Source organism: Haliaeetus leucocephalus, unplaced genomic scaffold (assembly GCF_000737465.1).
Source record: "Haliaeetus leucocephalus isolate CR32 unplaced genomic scaffold, Haliaeetus_leucocephalus-4.0 Scaffold555, whole genome shotgun sequence".
NCBI classification, from domain to species: Eukaryota; Metazoa; Chordata; class Aves; order Accipitriformes; family Accipitridae; genus Haliaeetus; species Haliaeetus leucocephalus.
This window is the reverse complement of record NW_010972991.1, coordinates 3,694,328-3,722,061: the sequence shown is the minus strand read 5'-3', so window position 1 is coordinate 3,722,061 and position 27,734 is coordinate 3,694,328. Positions and strand designations below refer to the sequence as shown.

At 40.2% G+C, this 27,734-nt stretch overlaps 1 protein-coding gene across 1 annotated transcript in view; it reads right to left on the bottom strand.

Annotated features, from left to right (window-relative positions):
• Nucleotides 1-27,734, bottom strand: part of KCNQ3 (potassium voltage-gated channel, KQT-like subfamily, member 3) — a 34,628-nt gene that overhangs the window by 5,083 nt on the left and 1,811 nt on the right. Inside the window, exons 2-11 of the mRNA XM_010577116.1 lie at nucleotides 27,487-27,613; nucleotides 25,556-25,728; nucleotides 23,420-23,575; nucleotides 21,901-22,011; nucleotides 20,566-20,661; nucleotides 19,121-19,215; nucleotides 17,387-17,413; nucleotides 5,862-6,049; nucleotides 4,657-4,759; nucleotides 2,030-2,161 (exon numbers count right to left, since the gene is read on the bottom strand). Of these exons, the coding sequence (XP_010575418.1) occupies nucleotides 2,030-2,161; nucleotides 4,657-4,759; nucleotides 5,862-6,049; nucleotides 17,387-17,413; nucleotides 19,121-19,215; nucleotides 20,566-20,661; nucleotides 21,901-22,011; nucleotides 23,420-23,575; nucleotides 25,556-25,728; nucleotides 27,487-27,613 (1,208 nt within the window). The remainder of the gene's footprint in view (nucleotides 1-2,029; nucleotides 2,162-4,656; nucleotides 4,760-5,861; nucleotides 6,050-17,386; nucleotides 17,414-19,120; nucleotides 19,216-20,565; nucleotides 20,662-21,900; nucleotides 22,012-23,419; nucleotides 23,576-25,555; nucleotides 25,729-27,486; nucleotides 27,614-27,734) is intronic.

The following is a 27,734-nucleotide window of genomic DNA, read 5'->3' as shown; positions in this document are numbered from 1 at the left end:
CCAAAGGTTTGTTTGGGAGGCTCCAGCACATTTCATTACGCTCTTTTACTATAACAATATTTTCTTTCATTTGGCATATCCAATTGCTCAGGTGCAAGCAAGCCTCTGTTCATTGAGCCCGTACAGCAAACTGACCAGCTATCAGTCAGCACTAGTCCACAGACCAGTTCTCTGTATTATCAGACAATCCATGCAGGTACATTGCATGGCTTCATGGTGCCCCATGGAGTTTTGAAATTGGAACTTAAAAAAGTTCAAGGCAAACCTCACAAAGCTAGCTAGATATTTGCTAGGCACTGAAGCATTGCTGGGCCATCAGTCAATGTCGCATCAAACTCCTATGGTATCTCGCTATTCATAGACACAATCGGTAGGACTCACCTCCCTAGTTTTGTCTGATTACAATCAGTGGAGATCTAGTCAACACAGTGAAGAGAGATTCAGCTGATCAAATGAAGGTACCTGGTTTAGGCAGGGATTGATTGTGCCATAAAGGGCAGTAATTATGTTGACTAGCTCTCTGTTAACTATAAGAGGAAACCTACATGGCTTGCCAGGATTATGCTTTTTCTTCAAAGACCTCTAAAAACCTCTTCCCTGTATACGTGCAAAATGGCTGTTGAAATGTTGTGGTTCTTCTGCTACTGGTGGTTCTTTATACTGGGGCATGGCATTGCTGAGCTGAGTGTCACAGGGCTGAGGCCATGCTGTGATTCTTGCCCTGACTTACCTGGGAAGTGTCTTCATTCCTCAAAGCTCTTCCATAACCACTGCAGGAGATGAGCCTAATCATGTCAGGCACCTTTACAGCTGCTAGGACTCAAGCAAGTATCTGAGAGGTGCTCTGCTGTCCAAAATTACACAACGCCTCAGTCTGAGGTAAAGGAAGGATCTCCAGTATGAGGTGTGTAGACCCCTCCATGGATAGGTGCAAATTTTTAACATCATGAGCCCTCCTCAACTTCCTGAGTTCAAAAAGATATTACTGCATTGAAAAGTAAGCTCATGCGATGCAGAGCTCATTTTAGAGAGTAACAATGGTGTTTTGTGGTATATAATTAAAAAGAGCAGCTGTTCTAGAGCAATAATAGTGAGGTAGGAACCAGACATGTTATACAGTTGAAAATGAGATAGCCCAGTACATGGAAAAGCACTTTGAAATAAGAAATTATGAAGTTCAACAGAAGGACCAGAACAGCCTTAAAAAGCCAAGGTAAGTCTAAGTAAGGTCCAAATGTGCAGCAAGAGTTGCACTCACTCAACCCATTCTTGAGAGAAATCAAGGGTATGTCTGCATGGCATTTTGCTGTTCAGAGTGACTGGGGGGGCTCAGGGAACGTGGAGAGTGCTGTGCTGAGACTGAACTAATACAGCTACACGCATATACACACACACATGCACTCAAACCCAGACAAGCTCTGACTTGCGCCTATGGCTCAGGGTGCAAGCAGCACAAATTTTTGTGGACATGCCTCAAAAGCACATCGCGATGAACTGCTTCTGTGAGGAAACAACTGGGGGGGCAGATTGCACCAGAACCGTCACAAAGGCCTGAAATTCCAGTTTTTTTCATATAGGTCAATTTACACCAGAGTGAAGGGGATGTGAAACCTTCTGTGCTGATGTATTTTTGCACTTGTATGAGATGTTTCACAAGGCACAGGTCAGCAGAGAATCCAGCCCAAAGAAAACTTCATGTAGAGCCAACTATTGCTTTCATTTATCTTCTGTAAAAAGGGGAGAAGGGGAGAAATCTGACCCTAATCAAATAAGGCAATGGTCAAGAAAATTCACAGGATTTTTTACTCTGATTTCCTTGTTCTAAATATGAGCTAGTGGTCTCTTCTGCTCCAGTTACCCCTGCTAGCTGCTCACTTGCCTTTATTCTTCGGGGAAAAGGCTTTCTTACTGACCAGCTATGCTATGCAAAGACATAGCTTCTGGGTGTCATTGTATGCAAATAGGCCAACTATGCTTTTATTTTGCCAGCACAGCTATACGTTTTCCTCATTTATCAGAGGATTCTTACCTTGCCTGAAGATATTTTATTCTGGAAAGCATATCAAGATGCCCTGCTGAGTATTGCTCTATCACATCCTTTACATCATAAGGCCTCAAAGTCTCCTTGAATTTTTTTTTATACAGACGAAACTGTAGTATTCTGCAAAACAAACAGAAAAATTATTAACTTCTTACATTAATTCCATAATGATAATTTGCAGGTTTATCTTGATATTTGATATTATCTTGATAATTGATAAATACTTTGGATGTTTGGAAATTGAGCATGTTATTTCAAAACAAGACAATAAAACATAAGCAGAGAATCTCTAATATCATACCACATTTGTAAATATATAATAGTTGGCTTTTCATAATTAATAGACTAAAACGAATTCTACACACAAAATGTCTTTTTTCAGCACTATCGTAACTAGAAATGGTTGAAAGCTACAAAATCATATGTGGAATTTGATTTTGAACAGCACAAGTCACAGGAGATTTTGAAGCTGTGAAGCTGAAGCTGCTTTTTTATGCTTCAGCTTATTATAAAGCTAATTTATAGTATATATAACGCTGAATCATTTTCAGCTTGGTTTTCATTTTGCACCTGGGAAAGTTTTGGATAGGAATGTTAATTAGATAGAAATGTGGAATTTAAGAACTCAGCAGCAGTTCAAGTTGTGGAAAAAAGAAAAAGTGTTAGAACTGCCTGAAGTGTCCTTGAAAAAAGAGCAGTATAACATTATTGTTGTTGTAGTAATAATAATAATAACAACAATAATAATTATTATTATTACTATTATTATAAAATGTCCTAGCAATTAATAACAGAATTAATAAGGACCACCGCTGGCCAGAGCACTTAAAAACTGTTTGGCATTCTTTTTTTTCATTCTTTTCTGTTTATACATTAATTTACGCTGTTATATCTTGGCAGAGTTAACAAATAGACAAGAAACATATGTAAAGAATGAAAAGCATTTTATTTCTTTGATCTGTCTTAGGCTTGGGGTCTGAGGTTTGCTTTCTCAGTAGAATGTCCATGTTCTTATTGGTCTGAATTGGGGAATTGCTGTCATCTGTTAGGATTCTGACCTGTTTTTTATTCAAGGTTGATGGGGGTTTTTTAACCTTTTAAAAATCTGTATAAACTTTGCTAAATGAAAGATAATTCTATTACGACGTTGTAGGGGGGTTTGACTCTTTAACACTGTTGCTTACAAATCTTTCAAGGTTTCAAAATTATACCTACACCCATTTTAGCCAAACTATATATGATAACAGAAAAACTATACTTAAAAAAACAAACATGAAAAATAGGAATCACACTGCTGGCAATTTCAATTTAAAATCTCCTTGATCATGACCCTGAAAACCCATTAAGTGGTCTTGTCTGAAAGGATTACTTCCCATTAGCATTCAGGGTCTGGGTAAGCTACACAAGAAAAAAAAAAGAAAAAAAAAGCTTGGCTCGTGATTGAGTTTAAAGGGAAATTGCATGAATCAATTAGATTTGGACAGGATGTGGGAAAGGAAGTTTTGCAAAAGTAATAATAGCATGTCTCATGGAGATGGGGCTGGAAAACAGGACAGATGTATAGTCTGTGTCTGAAAGCAAGCAGGTGTCAGGGAAAGAAAGGAAAAACTATGGAGGAAGTAGGGATGAAGAAACTTCCAGTGGGAGGGAAGCAGTCATGAGCAAAGCCTGTGGGACATGGATTTCAGCAGACTTGAGAAAACTTGGAATTTTTAATGACTGGTAATCCAGCACCCAATTGGAAAAGAACCAGGAGAATACATATTATGGTTATATACTTATAAGTATATGGTTATATACTTATAACCATCTTCCTTGAAGCTTTTTTAAGAAGATAATTTTGGGGTGCTCCAGACTTTCAGTATTTCACCTGGAAGGTAGTAACTCCCTGGCCCAAAACTAACAACTTCTGGAATAAAAAGCAATCACAATGAAAGCACAGTATTTTCCTATGGGGGCATTTTTCAAGGGAAGAGAGTAAAAAATACTGAGTCGAGGAGTAACAGAGCATCAGTGAATTAATTCTATGTGCTTGATATGCTAAACATATTATCAAGCCTTACTAGCAGTTTTCTAACCCTAGGGAATATCTCCTGTGATATGAAAATAGAGTTGGCACATGTCAAGCTGAAGACTGCTGAAATGGAGACCTCAGCCTCTATTAAAAGATGACAGCTGAAAAGTATATTGCACACTCATGCAATTGTGAATAAAGAAGAGTTGAGTCAGCTCAGAGTTTATTGTTAAGCAAAAATGCCAGTTTTACATGAATACTACAGTCACTAAATTGAGCAAGATACTGTATTTATAGCATATTTTAATGAGGAACTGTATACAATATTATTTTATAATAAATATATTTCTGGAGTATCTTGCAAAAATGGCATGGTCAATGTTACTGAAAAACATTTTACTTTCTGCGTATTTTCAAAGAGGACTTTAAATAGGCTCTATCTTGTGTTTTTCAATGTATCTAGAATTACCTAATCTATTGCATTTTAAAAAAGCAATAACAGCAACGCTGAATCAACATGTAGCAACACGGTGACCTGATTTCCTGAAGCATAAGCATTCAAAGTCAAAGCAAAGCATTGAGGAGCATCAGAGACATTTACCTGACAGCTCGGATGGCTGTCTTGAATGTGGGGATCATATCTTCCATAAGGAAGTCGCTACTGTCGCCTCTCTCTTCTGCCATGGGTTCCCCTGTTCCTGCATCTGCAAAGCAGGTCAAAAAACAGCTGTGTGAACATCTGACCACACAATACTTAGAGGGAGGTCTGGCTGACTAAAGTACTACATAAAGTAAGTGTAATTTAGCAAAGGAACATCTCTTGCAGGTTCCTCTTTCTCTGGTCAGCTCCTGAAAGGGATCTCATAATTCTGCTGGGACAGCTCTAAGACACATTATTTGAGGGATCTCCTCTCAGATTCCAGCATTTCTGAAACATTGGGAACTTTTTTTCCTTTCCAATGGATTTAGAAGTTCCCACTTTTAGAAGCTTTTACAATGAAAAATATTTGCCAAAATTATATTACATAAGGCTAAAGCAGGGGTAGAAGCTACAGGCCAAGTTCTCCTCCCACTTGCACTGCTTGGAGCTCATGTACCTTCAGGGAAGAGAATAATCAAGTTCCCAGCGCGGACACCCAGACTACACCCCTGGTAGTATGCCCAGCATGCACTGATGCCAGCTGGCGCAACAAAGGAGAAACTGTTATTTAGAGACCATTTAGACGCTATAGGCAAGAAGAGGAAAACGTGTGCTCAGGGAAGCTGAGAGGAAAAATGCCCTATGATGTTGCACGGACACCCAACGGAAACCTGCTGAGGGGCAGCAGTCTTAGGGAGAGTGGGAACTATTGATTCTATAAAACAAGGTTTTAAGAGACTGCAATAAGGAGATATTTGAGATGCCCGGACACAGGCTAGTGCAGGGTCAGATGCAGTCTAGGAGGGAGCTACCTTAGCAGAGCATCCCTGCTGATAAACCCAGCCATGATGGCACATGCCTTTTTGGCAATATAGATTCACTGCCCAGTGTGCCTGCTTTTTCCAGGACAAATAGGTTGATTCCACCACTGGCTTTATCTCTTATCAATTGCTGGTTTTATGGAGGGCCATTGTCTTATTTCAAGCACTGTGTTGCCTGGACTCCAGCATTCATTTCCTGGGGCTTCCCCAAACGTGTCATGTAAAACCAGGCACCAGCCATGCTTGGCCCAGAAAGTCACAAACCTTCAACAGAAGATGCAGAGGAACAAAGTGAAATGGGGAGAATAGGGAATGGATAGAAAGAAATCAACACAGATGGGCTACCTTCTGAGCTTTGCCAAAAAGCGTACGCTTTCATTCGGAATGCAGTGCGAAAACGCTCCTTATTATTCAAGACAATATTCTTAGGCTCTTTTGAAGGACTTTCTTCAATGGCATCTACATTCAGAGGGGTAAATAGCTTTCCTTTAGTATTGGTACCACGAACCCGATCCAAGAGACCCAGCTTTTGGCTACAAAATAAGCAAAAGTAATCATTTTCCTCCTTTGTACACTTTTAATTTTTTCATGATGCTTTAAGTATATAATGGGGTAAATAAATGTTTTGTACACAAGGACACTGCTGGGGCTACCATAACACATCAATGTCTTTGTAAGCAACAGTTAAGCTCCACAGATAATTAACTGCTTTTTATGAGCATTTTTTTGTATCAATGTTGAAAATGTTACCAGAGGGTCTTGCTATCTTCTCCATGTAATGCATCACAGTGCATCAACTCCCAGAGCATGTCTGAAGCATTAGATTTATTATTAAGAGAAACACCACTACTTAGGCAGTTATATAGTCTAATTATAAGGATGCTTGGCCTTCCCTCTTCAGTGCTTTCTTTAACTACTGGGTCTGTGGCAGGCTATTAAATCAATAACTCATGTGCATAGCCAGGAGTAAAAGAAAGTCAGATGTGCTGTGAACCAAACAAAACATCACCAAAACACTGGAAAGGCATTGCCAAGCAATTACTAGGTGCATGGTAGGGCAGGCTATGGAGTTCTCTCCACCATTCACTTTCAGTCATCTCTCGCTGTACTAGAAATTGAGGTGACCTATACGAATTGCAGTGAAGTGACATCCTTTGTTCCTCTGATGATTCCTTGCACCGTCTTCTTACAGATTTACTGACCAAAGACATTTGTCCTTCAGTGACATTGCATCTACCTGCTGTCTTACTAGCATCAGTAACCCTTCTGACAGCCTGATAACTGTAACAGTCTTAAAAGCAATTACTAATACCACTGAAAAGAGCATCACAAAAGGAATTTGCTAGTGAGTATATCAGCTTATATATGCTCTGAAAACTTTGTAGGTCATAGAGGGTATCAATATTTGATTTGCTTGTTCACTTTGCTGCTTAGTATTTGTTAATTGCACATTTGTTAAAAAAAATGTGGGGCTAAGCCATGGGAAGAAAGCCTGCCTGTTAACCCATTCCTGGATGTTGCAGTGTGGGACAGCTCTGGGGAAAGGTGAATTGTGCATGCATGGTCAAGAGCCAGTTCTGTGCAGGACACCAGGTCAAGCAGGTTGAGTGGGGGTAGAGAAGAAGCCACCACAGCTGGCAGGCTTCTGGGAGCCACAGATGGGAGCAGACCTGAAGGACAAAAGCAGTGGTGACCAGAAGAAAGAGATTTCACAGGTATGCAGAGAAATATCGGTGTAGTATGCTCAGCTGAAGCCACTAAACTTGCTGGCAGGAGAGGCAAGTGTGGGGAGGGTCCACCATGCAAGGACGTAGTGGACAAAGATGGAGACTTGTGTGCAGACTTTGCAAGTGAAGGGTCTCACGCTCACAGAACTACTTATCCTCTGTTTAAGGAGTTATCTTGGTCAGATGGATTATTTGTATGTCCTACGATCTCTGGTGTCACTGGTGCACCTCTTTGAAAGAAGGATCTGTTTCTATCTCAGAGCTCTGCCTGTTGCAGTAACCCACCACAATGAAAGTTCTTAGGACATTCCTTTTAAAATGATAAAGGCAAGATTTAAAGACACATATGATGACATTGCAGCTTTCATAAGAGTGCTGACTCTAGTAGGAATACTGCAATAATACAGCATAAAAAATCACTACCTGACCTGAGCACTGAACATCACAGCTGTTGCAGGTTTTTGTGTTGCTTTTGGTTTTTTTTTTTTGATCAGTTGGTTGGTTTTCTAATATGAATTACTGGGGCCCTCACCTCTACTGTTTGTTTCTGATTAATATATCTTTGACCAGGAGGTAATGAAATATGGGCTACCCTGTCACAAAATATGGAAGCACTAAACCTTTGCGTGGGATGTTTATTCAGGCCTTCTGAATTTTCTTGTTGACAACATGACAATACTTGTGAATGCAATTTTTGCAGCCTAGTAAATTCAGACACTTGCCATGTCATTGCATGTATGATGGGTGGATGTGTGTGCAAGTATGGAAGTAGGACTAAGAACTAAGAAGGACTTGTGTGAGTATGGAGACACACAACTAGTCCTGATATATCAGCATTGCCAGGACTCAAGTCAATGATGTGAGAAGATAAAAGCATGTATCTGAGTGAAGAATTAGAACAGTCTAAGTGTATGGTACCAATATTACTGAGACTTTGCCCTAATGTCATTTCCTGAGGAATTCATGGCATGGCAGGGAAGATATACAAAGTGAAGACAAATGTACAGAGCAAAAATCAGCAATTACTTTCTTTGTAGAAAAATATGAGATGTTACTTGTTGACATCTGTGGCAAATTAGTCACCACAGAATATGTAAGGCAGTCTCATGTTCAGTCTTAAGAACTTATTTAAAAAATGGTTTCCATAGTGTTTGCTTTTTGGTTGGAATCTTGATCTGATTGATCCACCAAAGTGCTCTAAAGGCTGAACTGATGGTGAGTGAAGAGTCACAACAAGTGATTTGTGTTCTACTAAGATAGGGAAAATCCTGTGATCTCTTTTCTGCATCACTTTCATGTCTCTGTTTCAGAGGCCAGGTTTGAGAGCAGTAGTGCTTTATAAGACAGATGTCTTAACTCCATGGCATTTCTGTGAAATTTGGATTCTTCAAGCACTTAGCTACCATATATAGGAAAAAATATATACAGAAGATGCCAGCTAATGAGCAAGTTTTGAAAGGATATGAAAAATAAAGCTGAGGAAGTAAAATTCAACTGAATGGCTGGGGGGTGGTGGAAGAGGGGGGGCAAGTAGGAAAAATAAATTCTCATGTCTCATTAGTAAACAAATAAAAGTTTGAAGGAGGAATTAATTTCCAGAAGGACTGTCAAGAAGAGGCTGGAATCATGGCACATCACTGAAAAGGATTTTAGTGCAAAGAAATACACCAAAAATCTAGCCGACTGATAACAAAGAGTCAGCTAGGCAATATAAACTGATGGGCATGAAGATGTTAGAGAGAGTGAGCTTGTGATGTCTTCAGTGTGAGGAAAAAAAGACAGCAATTAAGCATGCTTGGCATGGTGGTAATCTTTGTAGACTGAAGGAGAATGTGAAGTAAGCTACAAGAAGGAAGAAACTGAAGCAGTTTTAGGATGAGTAGATCTATTCAGTGATAATAAAATGAAGACATTTTGCCCTAGGCCTGAAAAAATTGTATGTACAACAGGCTTGTGGAGATCAGCTTTTCCTCGGGGGGGGATTAATAGGTCACCAATGATAGATGAATCTCAGATGAAAGGGGAGACTGTAGTCCACCTATTTTTCAGGATTTCAAGATTGAATGTCTTGGTTCAAGAGCTTCTGGAGAGACCTTCCAGGATGAGAAGGAAGCTCCTAGAAGGATGAAATCTAGTAGTGAAACTCAGATAATTTCAGATGATGAGGTGATTTCCTCAAAGGCAAGAAGTGGTCACATACTACGCATTGGCTTTGAGTAAAGTATTAAATGTCACAAGATTTGTTTTAGTAACACTACAGAGAAGTTCTCAAGAGAAGAATGTGTTTAAGACAGAGAACTTAAAAGATGAAGAAACAAAAAACTAGGTGAGACAGATGATTGCTATTGTTTATAAAAAGTGGTTTAATACTATATTAGAAAAATATAATTGTCATTGCATGTGGCCTCTGACTCTATCTCCAGAAACTTGCTTAGTCCTTCAAAATACATATCCAGATCTCTGAAAGTTTTCCCCTTAAAACTCCTGTAATAACTGCCTTCCTTACCAAAAGACAAGGAAGATTAAAGTGCATTGCAAGGATCTGTAGGGATCAGACCAGCAGGAAAAGGGTCAGTGGATGATGCAAAGTATCCAAAACATTAATCTTGCAGATTGTTTTTTTCAATATAGGACAGAAATATAGGCAGTATATGCAGCTATACAAGAATAGGAGTGACCAAGATTTGATATCCTCCCCATAGATCAAAACAGATCAAAATATTCCTTTGCAGTCAGCACACAAAGCCACTTATTTGTAGTGATATTTTCCACTGCATATGTAGGCACGCTCATTTGTGGGTTTTTGTTGTTGTTGTTTGGGGTTTGGGGGGTTGGGGTTTTTGTATTGGTTTGGGGTTTTTTGTTTTTTTTTGTGGGGTGGGGTTTAAGGTAGATAATATGAACCAAAAGCATTCCCAAATTCTCTTTCTAGGGAGTTTCTCAACTATCCGCATTGATAAGTGTCAGTTTAGGAGCAAACCGTTGTCCCAAGACTGTTGCTTGAGCATCTTAGGTTTAGGAGCTAGAAGTCATCTTATCTGTCATAAGCTGGTTAAAAAGTTAAATGTCCTGTCTAAGGTTAATCTTTAGACCCTTTTCTATAATCAGTGGGAAGTTATCAACTTATAGAGTGCAGTTCAGCTCCATTTCAGTTTGGGATGACTTTACAGCTGGGGAACCTTGTCTCTTGTTATTGACTACAGAAAGATCTAAATAAGAAGTCATTTAAAAAAATCAGGTCTCTAGTCTAAGTTAAAGTTACCTGAGCCGAAGCCTTTCTCATTAATTGAATCCTGATGATTAACCCTTAAAGTAACATTCAGATTCATAACAGTATGTTTATGCAACAAATATAGACAATTTTTATATCCAGGCAGCCAGAGCAGTAGAATCATCAGAAAATAATTCATCAGCTTCACATGAAAAAATACAACAGTATGTTGTATACAAAAGAAAAAAACCAAAACAAAACCCAAGCTTCTTTCCAGATAATGACTAGCTGTCATCAGAAAAAAAAAAATTAACTTTATTCTCATTTCCAAGGGATGAAACCTGGGTCTGCTGGGGTTTTTGTTTTCATTGTGCTTTTTAAAAAGACTTAGGAAACATTGGTTCTCATGACACAATCTCCTTCATTAAAACAGCATGCGCATGGCTCAGTCTCAGAGTATGAAGCATGCGCAGATCACATCATCCTTCATGAGAGTGGCTAGGACAGTGGTTCCCACCCACAGGTTCATGTACTGCTGCTTGTCTTTCAGAATCCTCCTACTGATATTAGCTACTCTTCCTCCCCTTGGGACAGTGGTCCCACTTCATTTGGCTTCCTTACATTCAATAAAATGTGATTCCCGACTTCCAGCGCAATTCCAGAAACTGGGGGGGTGGGGGATTCAAATACATCCCAAACATGCTGATAAATGTTCAGAGTAGTTTCTCTGACTAACTTGGGATATGTCACCATTGCTTGTCTTGCATGCTATTGCATCTTCTCCCTTGTGGTGGAATAAAAATTTTCCCAAAACCTTTGTCTTTGGAGTCCCAGGATGAGAACTCCTTAACTCTGTGGTAGATACAGACCACCATAAAGGGAGAAAGGCAGAAGCAGTGCTGACAGTTTGGCTTGAAAGCTTCCTACCCAAAGAAAAATTCAGCTCTCAGATTCTTGTTCCCCAAGAGCAGTGGGAATTATTTCAGACCATCTGAGAGATGAATTTGGTGGCTGAATATACAAGAGATGGCTGGCTTCTGCAGCAGATGTTTTACTGTTGCTCAGAAGAGAGTGGGAACCACTGAACTAGAAATATTTTTCCAGAAACAGTCATGCAAGGAAATAGTGCAGTTACATCCCATCATGCAAGCCAGATACTCTCCTCTCTGTGCTTTGCCTAGTATTGTAGTTTCATAAACAAATGGTACATGTATGAGAAGAAAAATAATGAATTAATGCTAACAGTGAATCAAACATAGCCCTCTTCCATGTATTTACCACTTTCACCTAACAAGGACTAATAATAATCAGGAAATTTTTCCATATTTTTTGCAGTTTAGCTAATCACTAGATTTAGTTGATCTCAAGTAACTGGAAGCAAAAGGCAGTCACATTTGCTCCAGTATTTTAGTACATTATCAGCTGTATCTATATGGGTGAACTTAGCTTTGGAAAATCAAACATTCTGAATGAAATTTCCAGAAGTATTCTGCTTTGAACTATTCCCAACAGAAATTAGCACAAAAACTAATGTTATGACGACAGCCATGAATCCTGCAGTGAACATGTTCAACTGATCTCAGAGTCCATGAATTTTCTTAATATAAACCAAAGAGCATTCTGCACTTCCAAGGTACTTCCGAACTTTGGCTAATCAGCTTTCCCTTTCATCAGGTAACAGTCTTTTCTATAGAGAGGACCTCACAAAAATGTTCAGACTCAAAATAATGGACTGCAACTTCTTGACAACTAATGTCTTCATTTAAAAAGCCACTTTGCACCCTGAATCTTGAGGTCTAAATCTGCAAGTTTCTAATGTCTGAGGAGGAAACATCCCTTTTAAGCCAACCAATTTCCACACTCTTTAGTGGTGTATGTCCTCATGGGTATTTAAGTGTAGGCGTGACTCTAAATCCAAACTCACCTACCATCCAGATTATTTGCCCAGAAACATGAACACAAGTCCTAATTTGGGCTCAACTTTGATGCCCTTCAGAAAGAGAAAGAGCCCTTATGCATAATAAGGGCCTTTGCTTAGCCCCTCTTCTCATCCACACTTTCTAAAGTGATTGGAAATGGGTAAAAAAAAGCAATGTGACACAAATCCATGGGGAGAAAAATCCAAGTTCAATTCTTTGTGAAAATAGGATGGATATTTTTCACCAATGGATGCAGCCAGCAATGTAGGTAGAAACGATATGGATGTTGACACACTCTTTACTTTGCAGTGAACGTATCTCCATGTATCAACCACTGGAAAGCAAACTAAACTGCAAAATCAATCTCTTGACTATTATGCAGAGGCCAATCATCCAATTAAAAAATAGAGTGATTCACTAGCAGCTCACCAAAAGTGGAAGAGCTTAGGCTAGAAAAGCTTAGTCGTGTGTTGATGATTTCATGTTTGTGGAATGAAGTGGGAATGAGAATGATGAGCTAAAGTTGAATGACAGCAAGATGTTTGTGTGGCGTAGAATAAAATGCTTGACAATTTAGGCAAAATATTATTATTTCTGATGAAGTGTCTTTCAGATTCCTGAAATGCCACAAATTATTTCTATGTCTCTTTGCAGGACGATAAAGTTCTTGCCCCACATCTTAGGTCACAGTTCAGCAAGATATTTAAGCATGTTACTGACTTTATTCAGATGATCAAAAGCATCCACTTGTTTTCCATTTGCTGAACCAGAACCTACAAATACACATGTGGAGATGGTGTTCCACTGAACTCATATGCAAAGTAACTTGCATGAATTTGTGTTGACAGGGTTGGGACTACATAAGGAACAGTACTTAGCTCTTACAGCGTATTTTTCTTACAATAAATTTCTAAATGATTTGCAGAGTAGGTTAGTATCATTCCCCTTCTATGGAAACAGAGAAAAGCGCTTGTTTCTAAGCAGATTGTTGGCAGAGCCAGGATTAGATCCCATGTTTTCTGAACAGCGGAACAATGATCTATCTGCAAGGTCATGCAACTTTCTTTTAATGCTTAAATAAATTTTCAGTCTTATCGCACCTTACTTTTTATGGTGGTTAGATGAACTACTGTAGTAAAAACAGAAAGTGCAGGCAGAGAATGGCATGCAAGAAATACGAAAAGAGTAAGGCTCAATTGTTACTTGAATGTATATACCTAAGTTTTCTTGTGAGGCTTGATCCAAAGAATGACTCCCTACTAAACATGACATTACTGTAAAGTGAAGAAAAGTTATTAAGATGAGAGGTTAATGAATACCCATGAAAAGCTCTATGAAGAAGAATGGGAACAGCCTTTCGTTTGTAGTTAATGAAGTGTGAAGATCAGAGTGGCTTTTTTTCTCCTTCCTGTTTTGGGCAGGTGTATTAAGAAGAAAAGCTGGCTGAAATTTTCCACCTTGCAAAGTATGATTTTATTTTCATTATGCTGTTACTACTGGCAATACAAAAATGCACCACATCATATGCATTCTTTCATACTCACATAATAGGAAGGACTAGCACCAATTCTGCCACTTAAAAAAAATCAAACCAACTTTCCAAAGGCAGAGAAATACTATTTATCTTTTAGAGATAATGAAACAGAGATAAATTACTTTTCTGCAATCAAATAATAATAGATCTAGGAATGAAAATGCTCTCCTGATGTCTAGTTCTACAGTTGGACAATGCTAATTAGGAGCAAGACCCTAGGAGAAAGTTCAAAATCCTTTGCTAAAGTGCTTGTATATGCAAGTGTCAAAGCTTTGACGCTAGTCAAAATCAGTGGAACAGCTGCTAACAACAGCGCTGAAAAATCAGGCCCACAATTCATTCTTCAAACATAGACATAAAAAGTTGGTTCAAAATAAACAATATGTCCATCAAGCAAAGGCCCACCTTAAATGTAAGTCGGGCACCCAAATGTTTACCGAATGATTTGCCGCACTCCAGCAGAAATAAGCATTAATATCTCTTTCTCAGAAATCTTCCTTCTTGGGAGCTGAACAGATGAAAAGGCTTTGCAATACATGCAGAAGAGCAATCGCTATCTGAGATTTCATGGGCTGGTAGATTTAGGCATTGATTAAGGAAGAAAAAGCTAGTGGCACCTCTGGCATGAAGTCACTAAACTCCCCACCAGTGAGCAATGAATAGCACAGCCCCAGTTCCTCCTGGTTTGGGGGACTATACAGGGCATGTAGGGAAAATGCTATTCTTAACAGAGCAGCATCATATGTACCAATTCCCTTCACTGCTTACAGGACTTGGCCTACTGTCTAGTTCAAAGGTAGTCCAATGTGCTCTTCGTCATATCTCACATCTTCACAGTTTTAGTTTAAAGGGAGCTTCAATAAAACCTTGGGCTGCTGCCAAACTTTAATCGGCTTTCTACTATCACAAGTCCTTCCCTGCAGCCTTGCCTTGGGATCCAGCTTCTGAAATGGACTTTTCCACTCTGTTATCTCCCCTGTGTTTTTCCCAAATGGTCTAAGAGCAAGGAGCCACATCTAGCTGTGACTTTGTCATGATGCGAGGTCCTGCTTCCGAGGAGAGATCCTAGAAGGATCTGTCACAGAGTTCAACTCTACGACTCTGGGTTTCCTAAAGAGCTTTCACATCACTGAAGAGAAACCCTGCCACTTAAAGCACTACCCATCCTCAAATTTTCACACAGCCAGGCCTCCTTTCTAGTTTATTACCTAGTTAAATTTTCCGACTCTTCTGGGAAAGCTTTGGACCAATTCTTCTCTCTCCTTTATCAACCACCGTTCAGACAATGCGGTTTATTACTACAGCTTTCCCATTAAGTACTTAACTGATCCAAGAACCTGGAGACTGAGTGCACTTATGGGCTCTTCTCTCCAGTAGGACTGCATTCCCTTAGTGCTCATTTATTTCAATACAGCCTTAAATGCAAACTGCAGTGGAGTACGAGTAATACTTTCTATACTAAATCACTGTAGGAGGAAGAGGAATTTTTTTTTTTTTTTAATTATCTGGTCTGTAAATAAGAGTTTTATGAGAGATGGGAGGTGGGACTGTCAAAACAACCAGATTTTATGGCTCAGTCCCATGTCTACTGAAGTCAGTGGATGCTCCCACAAGTACCATCATTTGTCTGATTACCTGGAGGGTTTCCAATCCCTCTTATTGAATGCTTATTTCCATAAACACAGTCCTGCTAACAGGAAGGCTCCAATGCAGTTTTACTGATTATTTTGCTGAAGGTTATTACATATATAACAACATAAAAGCAAGATGGGCCTTGGGATTACAGTTTTAAAGATTTTGAGCTGTGAGTCGTACTTTTCCATTTTTAATACAGTGCATCAACATAAAATGACTTCTACTACTGGCCTGAAAGATACAGTAACTCAGAAGCTACTCCATGAACTGTTCTGTCACTGCAGGTGCGGGAGCTTCTCTAGGGGGGCTGTGACCAACAGCAAACTGCAGCAATCATTCACTTGTCTAATTTTAATCTGCTGCTGCATCTGAGTCAGAACACGTTTTGGCTCAAGGTATGGAGTTACATACTCAAAAGGATTTCAGCTCCTAAGCTCTCTCCTACATATTAAGGGCCAAAATTCAGCTCCTGCTAGCACTGGAGGTGGCTAAAATCTCCAGACATCTACATTAATGCAAGTGAGCTTGCTCATGACTGTTTAGCCTGGGCAGTGTCATGGATGTATAGTACTTAAGGTTCATGAGGGCTCACAAATGAGGTAACTCCCCTCCAGGCAGTCTTTGAAGAGGAGCAGATTAGCTCGTGATAATGGTGGCAGGAGGAGGAAGTCATCTTTTCCCAATAACTTGGCACTACAGCACTTGCCTGTATTGTAAGAAAATTTGATATAGGTTTTTCTTTCATGTTAAAGGAGGTTTGATCCCCCCAAATGCATAGAACAGCAAGTGTAAATCTGGGTTTTTTTCAGCTTCCTTTAGTGAAGCTGTCATGTGTTGCATGAAATGTGTAAAAAACCGAAAAGATAACTTTTCATCAGGCCAGGGACTGGAACCCAGGCCTGACTTCTGACTAACAGTTTTCAAATTTTTCTACAATTCTTACTCTTTTTCTCTCCATTGTAAATGTGGATGCAAATGGAAATAGCTTCGGCACGAGTCTGTGGAACCATTTATCCTTTAATTGCTATTGACTTTCATTGTGGGTGATCCATTGATAGAAGTTTAGCATTAAGTATTTCACATTTTCAACCTAAGAGGTTGAATTATTTTATGTGCTTTTGAATCTGCAACTTAGCTGGAGGGGTTTATAAATATATCATTTCCATTTGAGACCTTGCAGGTTGACTGGGAATGATTGCTCTGCTGTAGTCATCAGTGACTGACCAGTATTAGGATTGACGATTCCTTCGTTCTCTTTGCTTGTAAATTCCCCAAAGTGACTGGGAGCTTTCCCATCTGTTTCAGGAGGGGTGGGACCAAGGCCTCAAACCTAATGTAGCCTTTTTAGTACTGCCAGAGAGACTGACTATCCTGCTGATCCATCTTAGCCATCCATCTTACTATTTATCGTGAAGAAATCTTTGCACATGGTGAATCGATATAGACTTGGTCCCTTACACCACAACATTGCTCTGCGCAGGACTGTTGAGCAATAACATGAAGCAGAACTTTAAATTCACCCCAGAATGTTCTGGATGCTAAACCCTGACTCTATGGCATGGATCAGGAGAAATCTAGACCATGATTATTCATAACAAACAATAAAGCTGTTTACAGACAATCAGCAAGCAACACTGCTTTTGTACGATTAGCATTTTAGCTGTGTTGTTAAATTGGGAGAAAAGCAAGCAATTAGGAAATGGATTGGTTAATCATTTTTAATGACTACCTGTGGTGTTAGTAGCATGTTTTGGTTAACAGGTCATGAATCCACAAAGAACCATTTAACCTGCATCCTCCAATAACTGTATTAAAACAAGGCTATAATAATAGCAGCTACATACCTGGCAGTACCATCCAATTGCTCTTTCCTTTTATAGAAGAGAGGAAGCAATACAAGAAAGCAAGGAGAGAATAAAGACATAATAAATTCAGTAGATTTTTTGAACGTAAATTACTAACCTGTTGCTAATAGTTTATACCTCTTTTGTTCTGTGATCATAACTGACAGCAGAATAAAAGCTACATTTTCAACAAGCCATAAAGCAAAGAAAGTGATATAGGTTCCTGAAACCAATCTGTGACGCTTAGACCGGCAATCCAGTCTTTGGTGGGAAGTGAACTCCCTTGCCCTCTCTCCCAGGACCTTATTTGCAAAACACCTATTAAATTTCAGGTCGCATTTGAATCACAGAAGAACCTACATACAATGAACAAGCTTGAAGTCACAGTAATGAGTCTAGACTCCAGGAGAGCCTGAGAATTATTCTCTGAACAAAATCTGAGGTGAAGAAACCCTCTAGAAATGACTCTATAATGGATAATGTGGGAATAGATAGACTGAGAAGGGATAGAGGAAAGGAAAGAAATGTACTGAGACTTAATTAAACACTTTTTTCTTAGAAATTTCCTTTTTGATGTACATGAAATCAATCCTAAAGGAATACATTGTGAATAAAACAAAGAAAGATTTAGCATTTGTAATTTGCCCGTTGTGAAGGCAGGAGCTTGAACTGTTTCTTCAAATCAGGTTTGAGCAACAGCTGGAGCTGCAGTGTTAGTACAGTGAGCACAACTTACATGTGGAGACCTCTGTTTGAGCTGAGCAGTAGTTTAAGGGCACTTTTTTTCAGAATGAGGTATAACAGCAAGTCCAGAATGAAAGTTTAAAGCACAAACTTGGGTAAGTAATGCCCATTATTAGCAGCTGATAGTCTATAGCTAAAAGTCTTGGCTTTCATAGGGACAACATTTTAAAATCTTAAGACCTCAAGGTGAGGAAGGTGCCTGTTTGACAGGCAAGAAAAGTGAGGATCAGACAGACTCATATCCATAAACATATGAGCATCCATTAAGTCTGAATGTCTTTATGGAACGCTTTCCACTGAACTCAGAAGTGGTTATTAAAATAAAACCATGACCCCAGCTCCCCAGAAAAGTTTTCTTGTGAACCTTCAGTTCATAGTTCCAGTGGAAGACAGTTTTAAACATGCTTTGGCTGTCCTCCACTGAACCATCCCCTTGAGCAATTAGTGTTGCCAAAAGAGAAGCATTTAACAAGCATTAATTATGTTCACATGCCATGGCCGCCTCTGTGAACAACACAATTCTCAGACTAGTTGAATTAAAGAAGGAAAAGTAAGAATTTTCAGCATAGCCTGTATCTTAAAATACACAACTGCATCATAGAGGGTGTGAGACATACAGGCACCTCTGAAATCCGGGATAAAACTTTATCAGGATCAAAATTACAGAGGGAGAAATTGAGATTTCCAGGGCAATAAACTCCAGAGCGTTACAAAGGGAAGCTGATGGTGACGCAGCCTTCTCCTTTATTTAATGCCAACATGAGAGCCACTGATGTAGTTATCCATGTGCCCCTGTTACATCCCACCAGGGGAAGGGAGAAGAAATGGATCCAGAAGCCAAAAACATGCTTTTCATTCTCAGCCAGGAAGTTAACTGGCAATTATCTGTTTCCTACAAAAGCCTCGCTAATATATATATAAAGTTTATGTTTCCTGCCCTGACTTATACTTCACAGAAAATTATGATGGAGAGGTGGACAATGCACTTACCTGAAAAATGGAAATGATACAATTGATTCATAAAACCTCCAGGTAGCAACTAGATCAATCCTGTTGGGGTTAGTAGCATAGTATCTCCAGGCAGCCTGAAGTACAAAGGAGAGGAAATAATTAGTGTTAGGTAAAGCTATTCCCCAGGCTGACAGCAGCCAGATTGTTTCAAAGAACATAATGATGCACCTGACTGACTATCTGGAAATTAATTACTAATCAGCCATACTGAATGAGTGTTACTATATGGCAAAATTATTGACACTGGCTTATGATCTGGGAGGACTGTTAAAGGAGGCAGGACATGGACAGAACCACCAACATCAAGGAGATATTACATTTGATTAAACTGGTTTTATTCTTCTGTCTGGTATGTCTAAAAGAGCTTCAAGCACTGCTGGACTTGTCCAATATTTCTGGAAGTGCTTAAGCTAGTTTACTATCTAATGTACCATCAGAGGAAATTTTCCTGAGCAATTTTCTATTTCAGCATTCAGGTCCAATGAAAATTCTCTAAGCACATAACTAAACAATACTGTAGCTAAATTAGCTACCTGATAAGTGGAGATGCTTTAATTTAAAAGGTGAATTCAATTCACAACTCATCCCTGCAGCCCCTTCTGTTTGCTAGTGTTTTTAATGAGAACAGCATAAGAAGCCACTCAGCCTGTTTCTCCTGAGGACTGGTCTGATCCTGAGCACCAATGCTTCCATCTGATCTCACAGAAACTTTCTGGGTCCCTCTGTGTAAATGCTGCAGTTTACTTCACTGCCATCAGGGTGCGCTCCACACCTACTAAGAGTAACACTGTCAAATTTGTCAGTCCCCTGACTAGTAATTTTAAGCTTAATTTTCTGAATTCATAACAAAGTCCAAGTGAGCTAAGGAGTCTCTTCGCATTGAATCCTCTGATTGTCCAGTGGCATAACAGGAGATCCAGGGTGTGTTTCTGTTTTTACAAACCACATCCACTGTGTATGTCATTTGCCTTGATTGAAACTGTCAGTTTCTATTGTGTTATTTCTCTTGCTGTTTTCACATCAATAGCAACATAACTTTGTTTGCACATAAAAGAACTCTCTCAAGGGAAATAACAAAACCTGGATTTTGGAAAGAATATGTTTTTGACAGCTTGTTTTCTGTGATATCGTGGCACTGATGCAGAAGTTGGTTGGTTTCCAGAAGCTAGCAGATGAGACCCTTTCTTCTAAAGACACTGTTCTTCTGAAAGATATTCTGGAAGTTGAAAGATTCCTCAAAAACTGCAAGGACCACTAGATTATCTAGCTTAATGTGAAAAAACTGACTCCTTTACAAACACAGATTCTCCCCTCCCACAATGGGAAACGAGAATTTGGGCAGGGAGGAAGCGGTGGCCCTTGTTAACATGATGCAGCAGTCTTCATACACAACACTTTCAAGGAGGAGATAAGTAGCTGCAAACCTGAATGAGTTCAGCTGCTGGCTTTCTTCTTTTCTCAAAATGTTTTTGACGGTGTTGCTCCTGGACCTTCAGTGCCAGCCCTGACCCCAAAATGCCCTGAAAGCATAGAGTGATGCAATATTTTAGACATTTCTTACACAGAAAAAATGGATTAATAATGAGAGGAAACAGGTCTGTAGATGGAGATGGATATGGCTACATGGGACCTTTGTGCAGTACAGCATGCCTTTCCCACTGCTGTGCTCATGAGACAATGAGTTTGTCATGATCCTCTCAAGGGCCACAGGCCACACCAAATAATTTTAAGGTCCACAACAGACTCGTTGAATGTCTACTGCCTTTCCAGGCTGGAGGTCTCCAGGTGGTGTATTACTTTCCACTCAGGGTAGAGTGAAACTCTGCTTGTGGGATAAAAGAGCTATGCTAACCATACTCTGGATTTGGGTGTGTGGGACTTCCCATCCTCTGTGAAATTCTTTCCAAGTCTCGATCTAAAGGAAAAATATCCTAAAATCTGGACTTGGGATTGTTTCAGTTGCTGTTTGGTCCATCTCACCCAGATCTTGTCTTATTCTTACCTGAGGACTTTGTAGAGAAGGCAAATATTTGGCCTATGTAACACAACAGAACAAATATACTTTCAAAAGCAATTTAGAGACCATTTCTTAAGCAGCCAGAGTAGGATTCACCTGGCTAGATCAAAAATACCTGTACTGTCACCTGCTATCTAAATTCCCTTTAGTCTTAGTGGGTAGAAACAGCACTTCTGTGGTGGTGTCAGAGATCTTCTCTAGGAAAAAAGGGAAACAGGTGAGATGAAATGCTCTGCAGAGCTGCACTGGTTATAAAGGATGACCACTGGCCTGTGATGATCACTCAGATGTAGATCTCTGTCTTGCAAGTGTTTAGAGCTGGGTAAGATGGGCCCAACCCTAATTATTAAAACAACAGGCCTCAAATCCTTTAAAAATAAGTGTTGCGTGGCTATGTCAATACCAGTAAACTAAACTGAGCCAGGGTAGAGGCTCATGAACTGCCCTGTGATTTCCCAGAGTGTTCACTTCCCGGATTAATTTTGTCCTGTGCCAGCTAGCACTGTCCCAGGCAATGCCCACACACGGTTCGAGGAGTATCGTGGTGACATACTATTCCAAATAGGCTCTATGCAAAATTAGGAAGAAAGGAGTTTGATTTACTGATATAGACCAGCTCAAGTGTCTGAATCACGTCTTAAAAAGGGATTTTGATTCCACTGGCAGTTTTGATCACTTTACCTTCTTTATGCAAGGGCATAGCACAGGGCTATGGCTAACAGAGGAGGGGAAAAGTACTTACTGCAGGAAGAGCAAAGAAAGACACTCCAATGAGAGAGAATGTAGCTGCAATCAGCCGTCCCTCCCATGTTTTGGGGGTCTTGTCACCATACCCAATCGTAGCAAGGGTGATCTGTGGGCAGAATGACCAGGACTTCCCATAAGAAAAAAAAAGCCAACAGATCTGCTTTAAATGTCATCATGAAACCAGCATAACCCACTTAGCTCTATGGGTGCTTATGCACACCTTCTTGAAATAGGATCTTGACAATGGGCCAACCAATTTTTTTTTTAATGGCATCATAGTCCAGAGGCATTGCACCATGGACAATGGATTTAGTCTTAAAGCAGCTGCCTTTCTAGGATGCATTTGCTGAGAGGGAACTCCACGTGACATTGCATGCAGAGTCAGTCTCCTGCTCCCCATCAGCGCACAGTTAGGAGTGGGACTTGGCAGTTAACAGCTTGCAGAGCTTTAGCAACCGGTCAGGACTACCTGTCTCTGAAGTCCCAGTCTTTTTAAAACAAAGATGACTTTGTGAAAACTTACTCCTTTCCTGCACAATTGCTGACTTCCAACTGTGTACATTTTCTCACTAGTGAGACTCTACCTAACTGTCCTAGATATGAAAGGATATGAAAATATCCAGGTGTTGCATGCAACAAGTGACATTTTGATTAATAGTAAGGGGGAGGGATCTTGCCATTTATGAGTGAACTGCATTAAATAAAAAATATGCTGCTGAATTTTAGTCACAGCATGATATAGACTCCCCTAACTATTGGTAGCAAAGCAACATGAATTCTCTCTACCAGGTGGCAGGAAAATTTTGTGATCAAATGAGTAGTGTTGCAAACCAATACTCCTCTCTGCATCAGAACGGACAAGAAGAGATGTATTAAATGTGCCTCTTGCTCAGTATCCTACCACCAACAGCATTCTTTGAGTGATTTGGGGGAATGCATGTAACAAGACAATTGTTGAGTTATCCTTTCCAGAAACATTTTTCTATTATTTCCTGCATCTGAATCCAGAGACATCCTCAGTCATTGGCTCCTTATGGACCAAACTTCCATGAGCGACTACCTATACTGCCCAAACCTTTGACGCACTTTGCTAGCCCAACAGAACAGTCCATTGGCCAGCTCTGTTTTTCCCATTTTCTGAGGGACATAGCTCTCACAGGCAGGATACTGCTGTCATGAGAGCTAGTCCTCCCATAGACATAGGCTCTGCCAGTGCAGTTATACCTGAAGAGACACTCCACTAGAAAAGAGGTTTCCCAGAAGCCAGGAGCATAGGCTGATTTCTGAAGAAGGTTTAAGCACCTCCTTTCAGCCTTTGTCTGACTGAAAATCAACAGGGATATAAGTTCAGTTAATTGGTTGTAGGGGCATCCCTACTTTGGTAATGTTATGCCAGTAACATGCCTCTCACCCAAATTTAGCAGCACTTATACAGTAATCCCTAACATCAATACTTTCTCTTCTTGGATACAAAGTTTTTAAGGAGGGGATAAGGTATTTTTTGAGTCACTTACCAGCCCCCACCACAGTGCATCTGCATAGGTTTCAAACTCTTCCTTCATCTCCACCCCATTAGCATCCTTTTCAGGAACATCTTTTTCAACCAGATAAACAAGAAACGACGACAGGATGAGCGTCAGGAACCCGATATACCAAGCAGTGATGAGTTCCTGCAAAAGAAATAGATGGACAATGGAGGGGCTGAAAAGTCTCAATACCCACAGTAGCAGAGTAAACATCAGGAGAAGAGAGAAGCGCGAAAGATAACAGCAGAGCTGTCGCCGCTGGCTTGGACACAGTCCATGACCAGTCCAGCTCAGCACTTACTGGGAATTAGTGCAGAGATTTACAAGAATTAGCCCTTACATGGCATCTTCCTTGGGAACAGCTTGGAGCAATCTGCAGTTGTAGTTCTGCATAAAGCTGGGTTAAGGGCTTGGCTGTACCCATGACACAGGGCGCTACAGGGCTCTGTCCCTGACCTTGACTCTTCCCATTCCTGCTGCCCCTGGGCTTGGTCAGTCTTGGCAAGCAAATCAACAGCTCTGCCCTCTCCCTACCTCCAGAGAGCCAAGGCTGCAGGATGCAGTTCCTTCTCTTTAGGCATATCAAAGCAGGTTCCACCATGAATGTTGTTTTCACCATGAATTGATGCAATAAGAGCAGACCTTGAAAATCCTCTGTGTGAAAATAAAACCTGAGCTTCTTTGTTTTAGAGAGAGTGACTAAAGTGGAGTGTGTGGCTAATCCCACTGAGGTGGGGGGGTGGCAACCCAATTTAAAATCCCAGCAATGTCTGAAACAAAGCAGAAACATTTTTGGTAAAGTTCTTCAAAAGTGGGTAAAAAAATCAATATTCCAGTTCCTTTCGTTTTCTGAGAACTGCATTTGGGGGGGGGGGCACAATAAAAAAAAGCTGTAGCTGACAATTTCATAATTGAGTCTTGAGATAAATCAACTTTCTTGGCTAATTTTTGGTGTGCAACCACAGAAGGAAATTTGTTGGCTAACCTTGTTATCGAAATTGTTTCTTTAGTGTCTCCAGTAAAGCCAAGTTCTCACAAACCCTTCTTATCTCCCTCAGCCAGCTGAGGTCTAAAAGGTGGTGGTGAGGAATCAAACAAGGAACATTTGAATGAAATCCCACACAATGAAGCCTTAAACAATTTCTAAACAACGTATTTGGCACATAGACTTCTTCCATGATCTCAGTTTCCTGAGAAACATTTTTGACATAAGTGTTTATGTACCACCTGCCTTGCAGCAAGTTTATATGGGGAAGAAACAGAAGCTGGTATGAAATGAAGCAGGGTGGGTATCCCTATCAGCCACTACAAAGAATCAAAGTCTAATTATGCTATGCCAGCTGGCATTTTAATTTTCAAAAACCCCTAAAATGTCAGGAATGTCATTCATGGATAAGAAAAAGCAGTATGTAGCATAGAGTATATGCAATTTTTCTACACCCTGTGCAGATGAGAAATCTCATCTAGAGAGGATTTTTATGCAGATAGTTTTTAACTTGTAATAATGTTTGGTGAAAATGCAAGAACAGAACATATCTGTCTGGTGCGAGACAGGATATGTCTGGCTATAGCATCAATTTATACCAAGTGAAGACGATTTTAGAAATTTTGTCTGTCTGGGTTCACACTGTGTGCATCTTTGTATTGTCTGACCCATGCTTCCAAACAGAAATTATACCAGTAGCTTCCTCTGAAACCACTTTTCTGCTAACCAGCCTCTTTCCATCCCTCCGGAGTCCTGCTCCATCTGTTGATCAGACAAGTCTGAGAAGCCACTACAAACATGTTGCAACTACAGAGGCATTTCTGTCAAAGATTTCAACATAATTCACCGTTAAAGGGATGTCCCTGCTCTCATTCAGTGTAAAGGCAAAATTCCTATTGTAAAGAGTGTGGGAATGAACACTCTCTTGTCACTTCCCAGCACCACTATTGAGTAGAGAAAGGTAAAACAAGGGCAGAAATTGTTCAGAGAATGGAAGAAGGAACAAAGCTGAAAGGACAAAACTATTGCTTGAACTACTAGACATAATCCCAAGGCATTGCTGTACCTGTGCATGCCCTCTCTTTCCCTTCTATGTCACTCCCCCAAACCCAGCTGAGCCATGCAAGCTCCTCCCTTACTTTGCTGTGTGCACAAATGGCTGATCCCAAAAGTTTCCACGTGCCGCCCCGCCTGTCCATTCGGAGCATCCGTAGGATCTGAAGGAAGCGGAGGCTTCTGAGAGATGTGGCCAGAACATTGCCTTGGTTCCCAACAGCAACCACTGGCACTGAGGCAATCAGCACAAAGATATCTGCAAGGCAAAAAGAACAAAGCCTGCCAACAAAAGTGGCCCCATCACCTGCTTCTTAATCCCATCTGGTTGTGCTGCAAATTTCCCTAGGAAAATTTTAAAGCTGCCTGAAAAAATCCCTTCTCTTGCCAATTAAACAGATATCTGCACCTGCCACACAGTCGGCATCATGCACAGAACACACCAGAAAGCCTCGTAATCTATTTACAGATCAATGCACCGGACTTGAGACACTGTCTGAGCTAGCTTAGGGATGCACAGAAACAGTGTCCAAATGCTGACAGAAAAACAACCTTCAATTCATCTGTCCCACAGGAACACCATAGTGAACAGGTCAGCAAATAAGAAATTCAGTTTTTGATAGTGCATCTAGTATTTTGTTCTTTTAGCTGAGTTTTCCCATTAAAATCTCAAAGCCAGTACTACAATTTTTTGTAAGTGCTCACAGGGCCAATTTGCTGATCAACTGAAGAGGTTAGAAATGCAAATCACATCACTTCTTCTTGTTTTATTTCTTTTTCTTTCTTTTCCTTGTTTCCCCCCTGCTTTTTGGTCCTATACATATACAAGAAAAAAGTGGTACCAAAAGGCTTCAAACATTCTCCGAGCACTCAGTCTTTAAATTGTCTTCATACTGTATTTCCAGTCAAAAAGAATGGCACTGGATGGATTTCAGATTTCACTTTCAATCATTCTCAAAACAAACTTGTGCCAACCAAAAGATGATATTAATAAATCCAGTGGGAACTTTTCTGTTCTTTACCCAGATATCAGTGAAGATTCATTCTCAGAAGTGAGATGACACTTTTACCGAGAAGGCATGAGACAGTATCCCACTTGCTCACAACATGCTCTACTGCCTTCACAATGTTATTAAAAGTATAAGAAGTATTTATACAACAGTAGCACCCAAAGGAGCACTACTAGATTGAAAGTAGCACAGATGCACAAGGAAAATTTGTTCCAATTTTGTCTACCCTTTAGACCCACAAAATGAACAAAAGGAGGGAGAGGGAATAGAGTGACATGTATTCATATAGCTGCAACACCACAGCTCCCCAGAGTGCTATGTGCTGTACAAATAAGGAACAAAAAGCTAGCGCTTGGCCTGAAGAGCATTGAAACAAATGAAGGAGTCCTGAAAACAGTGAATGAATGTGGATGCGCATGACAGCTGCTTAGGGCAGAGTGAGCTCCTAAATATTGGCTGGTTGGTTTGTGGACATAATGGGGAGTTTTAGGAAGGGATTCAAACATAAATCATGAGTAGTTTTATGGAGAGTTATAGGCAGTTCCTTCCAAGCCTGAAAAATAACATGGATGAAATCACAAAGATACTTGTTTGCAAATGCAGACCAATATTACGAAGGTAAAACACAACATTTGAATATGAAAGAGGACTAGGGAAGATGGTATAGGATTGGGATATGAAGCGGTTTGAAACTGAAAGCAGACAAGGTATATTTGGGGATGACCTTAAGAAAAATGCAGTGGGACTCAGGACAAGGAAAATGTGTTTGAATGGTAGAAGGATCCATTTTTTTCTCACTGACCAGCTACCCAAATGTCTCTCAAATTAATCATTATTGCTGAGTACTTCAAATAACTACTCCAAGCAGGACACAGGTCCTAGCCCAAAGGGCAGATCTAATTTCAGGGCTCTTTGCACTGCCATTCACTGGTTCTTGGACATCCCCCCACACTGGCTCAGAAGGAAAAGGACATAACAGGGAACAGTAGTAGAGAGCATACGCCTACCCAGCATGCACAAAGGCTTCCTGGCAAATTTGAGTCTCCCTCTCCATCCTTTGTAGCGACAGCAACACCCAGCAGCCCAGATTCTTAAGGCAAACTCTGCTCCAAAGATGAAAATGGCAAAAGTTTCCTGTATCAAAGACATAAGCTACACTGTTAGACTCATAACAAGTTTTGCAGTAATTCTGGACACAAGGATATAGCTGAAGGAAACAGATGAGGTGCAAGTGTTGGGGTATGTGTGTGAGAGA